The following is a 9,046-nucleotide window of genomic DNA, read 5'->3' as shown; positions in this document are numbered from 1 at the left end:
AATCATATACATATACTGACATGATCACACTCATCATCACAATCATGTAGATATATTGACATGATCACACTCCTCATCACAATCATGTAGATATACTGACGTGATCACACTCATCACCCCATCACGATCATGTAGATGTACTGACGTGATCACACTAATCATGACAATCATGAAGATATACTGATGTGATCACACTCATCATCACAAACATGTAGATGTACTGACATGATCACACTCATCACACCATCACAATCATGTAGATATACTGACGTGATCACGCTCCTCATCACAATCATGTAGATATACTGACACGATCACACTCATCATCACCATCATGTAGATATACTGACGTGATCACACTCACCATCACAATCATGTAGACATACTGATGTGATCATACACATCACACCATCACAATCATGTAGATATACTAACGAGATCACACTCATCATCACCATCATGTAGATATACTGACGTGATCACACTCATCACACCATCACAATCATGTAGATATACTGACGTGATCACACTCATCATCACAATCATGTAGATGTACTGACATGATCACACTCATCACACCATCACAATCATGTAGGTATACTGACGTGATCACACTCACCATCACAATCATGTAGATGTACTGATGCGATCACACTCATCATCACCATCATGTAGATATACTGACGCGATCACACTCATCATCACAATCATGTAGATATACTGACATGATCACACTCATCACAACATCACAATCATGTAGACATACTGACGTGATCACACTCATCATCACAATCATGTAGATGTACTGACGTAATCACACTCATTATCAAAATCATGTAGATATACTGACGTGATCACACTCATCATCACAATCATGTAGATAAACTGACAAGATCACGCTCATCATCACCATCATGTAGATGTAGTGACGCGATCACATTCACTACTGACGTGATCACACTCATCATAACCATCATGTAGATATACTGACGTGATCACACTCATCACATCATCACCATCATGTAGATATACTGACGTGATCCCACTCATCACATCATCACAATCGTGTAGATATACTGACATGATCACACTCATCATCACCATCATGTAGATATACTGACGTGATCACACTCATCATCACCATCATGTACATATACTGACATGATCACACTCATCATCACCATCATGTAGATATACTGACGTGATCACACTCATCATCACCATCATGTAGATATACTGACGTGATCACACTCACCATCACAATCATGTAGATATACTGACGTGGTCACACTCATCATCACCATCATGTACATATACTGACATGATCACACTCATCATCACCATCATGTAGATGTACTGACGTGATCACACTCATCATCACAATCATGCAGATATACTGACGTGATCCCACTCACCATCACAAACATGTAGATATACTGACGTGATCACACTCACCATCACAATCATGTAGATATACTGACGTGATCACACTCATCATCACAATCATGTAGATATACTGACACGATCACACTCATCATCACCATCATGTAGATATACTGACGTGATCACACTCATCACATCATCACAATCATGTAGGTATACTGACGTGATCACACTCATCATCACTATCATGTAGATATACTGACGCGATCACTCTCACCATCACAATCATGTAGATATACTGACATGATCACACTCACCATCACCATCATGCAGCTATACTGACATGATCACACTCACCATCACAATCATGCAGCTATACTGATGTGATCACACTCATCATCACAATCATGTAGATATACTGATGTGATCACACCCATCACACCATCACAATCATGTAGATGTACTGACGTGATCCCACTCATCATCACCATCATGTAGATATACTGACATGATCACACTCATCATCACCATCATGTAGATATACTGACGTGATCCCACTCAGCATCACCATCATGTAGATGTACTGACATGATCACACTCATCATCACAATCCTGTAGATATACTGACGTGATCACACTCATTATCACAGTCATGTAGATATACTGACGTGATCACACTCATCATCACAATCATGTAGATGTACTGACGTGATCACACTCATCATCACAATCATGTAGATGTACTGACATGATCACACTCATCACACCATCACCATCATGTAGATGTACTGACATGATCACACTCATCATCACAATCGTGTAGATATACTGACGTGATCACACGATCACAATCATGTAGATATACTGACGTGATCCCACTCACCATCACCATCATGTAGATATACTGACATGATCACACTCATCATCACAATCATGTAGATATACTGACGTGATCCCACTCAGCATCACCATCATGTAGATGTACTGACATGATCACACTCACCATCACAATCATGCAGCTATACTGATGTGATCACACTCATCATCACAATCGTGTAGATATACTGACGTGATCACACTCACGATCACAATCATGTAGATATACTGACGTGATCCCACTCACCATCACCATCATGTAGATATACTGACATGATCACACTCATCATCACAATCATGTAGATATACTGACGTGATCCCACTCAGCATCACCATCATGTAGATGTACTGACATGATCACACTCATCATCACAATCCTGTAGATGTACTGACGTGATCACACTCATTATCACAGTCATGTAGATATACTGACGTGATCACACTCATCATCACAGTCATGTAGATGTACTGACGTGATCACACTCACCATCACAATCATGTAGATATACTGACGTGATCACACTCATCACACCATCACAATCATGTAGATATACTGACGCGATCACACTCATCACATCACCACAATCATGTAGATATACTGACGTGATCACACTCATCATCACAATCATGTAGATATATTGACATGATCACACTATCACCATCATATAGATATACTGACCTGATCACACTCACCACCACCATCATGTAAATATACTGACGTGATCACACTATCACCATCATGTAGATATACTGACGTGATCACACTCACCATCACCATCATGTAGATATACTGACGTGATCACACTCATCACACCATCACAATCATGTAGATATACTGACGCGATCACACTCATCATCACAATCATGTAGATATACTGATGTGATCACACTCATCACACCATCACAATCATGTAGATGTACTGACATGATCACACTCATCACACCATCATGTAGATATACTGACGTGATCACACTCACCCCCACCATCATGTAGCTATACTGACGTGATCACACTCATCACACCATCATGTAGATATACTGACATGATCACACTCATCACACCATCATGTAGCTATACTGACGTGATCACACTCATCACACCATCATGTAGATATACTGACGTGATCACACTCATCACACCATCATGTAGATATACTGACGTGATCACACTCATCACACCATCATGTAGATATACTGATGTGATCACACTCACCATCACAATCCTGTAGATATACTGACGTGATCACACTCACCATCACAATCATGTAGATATACTGATGTGATCACACTCATCATCACAATCATGTAGATGTACTGTCTTGATCACACTCACCACCACCATCATGTAGATATACTGACATGATCACACTCATCATCACCATCATGTAGATATACTGACGTGATCACACTCACCACCACCATCATGTAGATATACTGACGTGATCACACTCATCATGAAAATCATGTAGATATACTGACGTGACCACACTCACTACCACCATCATGTAGATATACTGACGTGATCACACTCACCACCACCATCATATAGGTATACTGACGTGATCACACTCATTATCACAATCCTGTAGGTATACTGACGTGATCACACTCACCATCACAATCATGTAGATGTACTGACGTGATCACACTCACCATCACCATCATGTAGATGTACTGATGTGATCACACTCATCATCACCATCATGTAGATATACTGACGTGATCACACTCACTACCACCATCATGTAGATATACTGATGTGATCACACTCACCATCACCATCATGTAGATAAACTGACGTGATCACACTCACCATCACCATCATGTAGATAAACTGACTTGATCACACTCACCATCACAATCGTGTAGATATACTGACGTGATCACACTCATCATCACAATCGTGTAGATATACTGACGTGATCACACTCATCATCACCATCGTGTAGATATACTGATGTGATCACACTCACCACCACCATCATGTAGCTATACTGTCGTGATCCCAGTCTCCACCACCATCATGTAGATATACTGTCGTGATCACACTCACCACCACCATCATGTAGCTATACTGACGTGATCACACTCACCATCACCATCATGTAGATATACTGATGTGATCACACTCATCATGAAAATCATGTAGATATACTGACGTGACCACATTCACTACCACCATCATGTAGATATACTGACGTGATCACACTCACCACCACCATCATATAGATATACTGACGTGATCACACTCATTATCACAATCCTGTAGGTATACTGACGTGATCACACTCACCATCACAATCATGTAGATGTACTGACGTGATCACACTCATCACACCATCACCATCATGTAGATAAACTGACACGATCACACTCATCATCACAATCATGTAGATGTACCGACGTGATCACCCTCATCATCACAATCATGTAGATAAACTGACATGATCACACTCATCATCACAATCATGTAGATAAACTGACGAGATCACATTCACCACCACCATGATGTAGATATACTGACGCAATCACATTCACTACTGACGCAATCACACTCATCATCACAATCATGTAGATGTACTGACATGATCACACTCATCATCACAATCGTGTAGATAAACTGACATGATCACACTCATCATCACAATCATGTAGATATACTGATTTGATCACACTCATCATCACAATCATGTAGATATACGGACATGATCACACTCATCATCACCATCATGTAGATATACTGACGTGATCAGACTCATCATCACAATCATGTAGATATCCTGACGTGATCACACTCACCATTCCAATCATGTAGATATCCTGATGTGATCACACTCACCATCACAATCATGTAGATATCCTGATGTGATCACACTCACCATCACAATCATGTAGAGATACTGACGCGATCACACTCATCATCACAATCATTTAGATATACTGACATGATCACACTCATCACACCATCTCAATCATGTAGATATACTGACGCGATGACACTCATCATCACAATCATGTAGATATACTGACGCGATCACACTCATCATCACAATCATGTAGATATACTCACGTGATCACACTCATCACACCATCACAATCATATAGATGTACTGACGTGATCACACTCATCACACCATCACAATCATGTAGATATACTGACGTGATCACACTCATCATGACAATCATGTAGATAAACTGACGCGATCACACTCATCATCACAATCATGTAGATATACTGACGCGATCACACTCATCACCACAATCATGTAGATATACTGACGCGATCACACTCATCATCACAATCATATAGATATACTGACGTGATCACACTCATCATCACAATCATGTAGATATACTGACGTGATCACACTCATCATGAAAATCATGTAGATATACTGACGTGATCACACTCCTCATCACAAACATGTAGATAAACTGACGTGATCACACTCATCATCACAATCATGTAGATATACTGATGTGATCACACTCGTCATCACAATCATGTAGATATACTGACGCGATCACACTCATCATGACAATCATGTAGATAAACTGACGCGATCACACTCATCATCACAATCATGTAGATATACTGACGTGATCACACTCATCATCACAATCATGTAGATATACTGACGTGATCACACTCATCATCACCATCATGTAGATGTACTGACGTGATCACACTCATCATCACAATCATGTAGATATACTGACGTGATCACACTCACCATCACAATCATGTAGATATACTGACGTGATCACACTCATCATCACCATCATGTAGATAAACTGACATGATCACACTCATCATCACAATCATTTAGATATACTGACGTGATCACACTCATCATCACAATCATGTAGATATACTGACGTGATCACACTCATCATCACCATCATGTAGATAAACTGACGTGATCACACTCATCATCACAATCATGTAGATATACTGACGTGATCACACTCATCATCACAATCATGTGGATATACTGACATGATCACACTCATCATCACAATCATGTAGATATACTGACATGATCACACTCATCACACCATCACCATCATGTAGATATCCTGACGTGATCACACTCACCATCACAAACATGTAGGTATATTGACGTGATGACACTCATCATCACAATCATGTAGATATACTGACGTGATCACACTCATCATCACAATCATGTAGATATACTGACATGATCACACTCATCATCACAATCATGTAGAGATATACTTACATGAACAAAGGTGACAGTGTTAAGGGCGACAAAAAACTGAATTTTTTGACACTGAACAACCTAGAAGAAATATACTTGCCATGAGAATCCCTGGATAGGGGAGAACAATGGCGAGGGTGTTTCACGCCTATTCTACTCATGGTATTGTCCATCTGCTCTTTTCTCCAGTGACTCATTGCCTAATATCTAGCTCTGCCTTCAAATGTGGACTCTTCAGGCATTAGAATACTGCGCAGTCTCAAACATCCCAACCCAGGTTTGGCTCTCTCAATTGAAAATAGCCCAAGAGTTGGAAGTACACAAGACCACGAAGTGTGCCTAGGAAAGTGCATTTTAGTTTCTGAAGTAATGAGGGCTGCTGCCAGTGGCTCATGTGTGTCATCCTAGCTGCTCAGGAGCCTGAGATCTGAGGATCACACATGGAAGCCAGCCCAGACAGGGTGTGTGACATCCTTATCTGCACTGAAATACCACCAGGCTGAAAGTAGAGCCGTGACTCAAGTAGTAGAGCCCCAGCCTGAGTGAAAACATTCAGGCTCCAGGACTGGCACACACACACACACACACACACACACACACACACACACCTATTGAGGGACTGGAAGTACGAGGAGAGGAGGGGGGAGGGCTGCCTGTGGGTTAATTGGTCCCTCTGCTCTGCAGCTGCCATCCAGGGTCTGTGGGGAAGAGGGGCCCAGAGGTCGCTGAAGGCATGTATTTCTTCCTGAGAGCGTGGCCGGCTGCTCTGCTGCTCCTTCCCTCAGAGCAGCACTGCTGCTGCCGTCTGCGGGGAGAAGCCTTCAGATTCTCTGTACCCGGCCATGGCTGTGGGCCAGCTTCTCCATGCATGAAGTACACTGGAGTGGGCTGGATGCAGCCATGGTTTCAGCCCGAGGTGGCCATGTTTCTGCCAGTTTGTAAATTCCTGCTCCCTGCACCCTCGTCCTGGTGGCCTTGTCTTCAGATGCAGCTGGCACTCTAGGTGGGCAACGCCGGGCAGGCCTGGAGTTTGGTTTAGTGCCTCTGGGGAGGGGTTTGCAGTGAGGTTTCTTGGTGGGTGAGGTTCAGAGGGCGCTGAGGGAGAGATGGAGTTCTGTCAGCACTGGGGACTGAAGGTTGAGTTAACCTCCATCCACCATTGCGTTTTCTGTTCTGCTTTACTGCAAGTGCAGTAGACAGCTTCGGGTGGCTCTGTGAGCCTTTGGGCCTGGCTGTGGCTCGGGGATGGGAGAGGAACTTGATCGCCTTCCACACCCGCGGTATTGTGAAGGTCTCTCACCTCCTCGGGTCAGCCTGGAAGACAGATGTGCTGGTTCAACCATCTGCAATGGTGAAGACACGTCTCGTTTCTCGATTTCCTATTCCCTAAAGAACGGGGCGTCTCCTAGATGGTGACGGGCGATTGGACAGACACATACATGAGTTACCCGGTCACCCGTGGAGCAGGGCAGGACGGAGGCTCGTTTAGGAGTGCTGTGTGAGTGGGCATGATCCATTTGCCGTGGGCTCTGTGGTAGGACTTGGCTCCGGGACCAGCGCGGGCCGGCGAGCCCCGTCCATCTTCCAGGCGCACCCGGCCCAGGATGGAGAACCACACTGCCGTGACCGAGTTCCTCCTTCTGGGAATCCCGCACTCAGCCGGGCTGGAGAAGGCGCTGCTGCTGCTCCTGCTGGCCTTCTACTCGCTCACTCTGCTGGGGAACCTGCTCATCCTCCTGGCCGTCCTGGCCGCCCCCAGCCTCCACAGCCCCATGTATTTCTTCCTGGGAAACCTGGCAGTGTTTGACCTATTTTTCCCCTCCGTGAGCTGCCCCAAGATGATGCTGCACCTGACGAGCCAGGACCACCGCATCTCTTACCAGGGCTGCGCTGCCCAGCTCTTCTTCTACCACTTCCTGGGCTGTGCCGAGTGCTTGCTCTACACAGCCATGGCCTACGACCGCTTCGTGGCCATCTGCCTCCCCCTGCGGTACAGCGCCATCATGGGCCGCGGGCGGTGTGCAGCCATGGCGGCGGGGGCCTGGGCGGGGAGCTCGCTTCACGCCTCCGTCCTCGCCTTCCTCGTCTTCAGGTTGCCCTACTGTGGCCCCAACCAGGTGGCTAACTTCTTCTGTGACATCCCCGTGGTGCTGAGCCTGGCCTGTGCCGACGCCTCCCTGGCGCAGACGGTGAGTTTCACCAACGTGGGCGTGGTCGCCCTGGTGTGCTTCCTCCTCATCCTGTCGTCTTACACCCGCATCGTGGTCTCCATCCTGCGCATCCGCTCCTCGGAGGGCAGGCGCAGAGCCTTCTCCACCTGCAGCGCCCACCTCACCTCCATCGTCCTGTTCTACGGCCCGGTGATGCTCATTTACCTGCAGCCTGCCCCCAACCCCGCCCTGGAATCGGTGGTTCAGGTGCTGAATAATATTGTGGCTCCTTCCCTGAACCCGTTGATCTATTCCTTGAGGAACAAGGAGGTGAAGTCGGCGCTGAGGATGGCCTTACCCTGCGGAGTGGGGGACCGTGGGGCGCAGACTTCGGGTTGTCATCCACCTTAG

The 9,046-nt window shown here is 44.9% G+C and overlaps 1 protein-coding gene across 1 annotated transcript; it reads left to right on the top strand.

Annotated features, from left to right (window-relative positions):
- The first annotated feature begins 8,089 nt into the window (after window positions 1-8,089).
- On the top strand, window positions 8,090-9,046 carry LOC150045428 (putative olfactory receptor 10D4). Its single transcript, XM_090319308.1, has one exon. The coding sequence runs from the start codon at window positions 8,090-8,092 to the stop codon at window positions 9,044-9,046; it is 957 nt and encodes a 318-aa protein (XP_090175434.1).

This window comes from Megascapheus bottae, chromosome 27 (genome assembly GCF_031878675.1).
Source record: "Megascapheus bottae isolate mThoBot1 chromosome 27, mThoBot2.hap1, whole genome shotgun sequence".
NCBI lineage: Eukaryota > Metazoa > Chordata > Mammalia > Rodentia > Geomyidae > Megascapheus > Megascapheus bottae.
The sequence above is the reverse complement of the archived record's forward strand: the minus strand, read 5'-3'. Positions and strand labels throughout refer to the sequence as shown.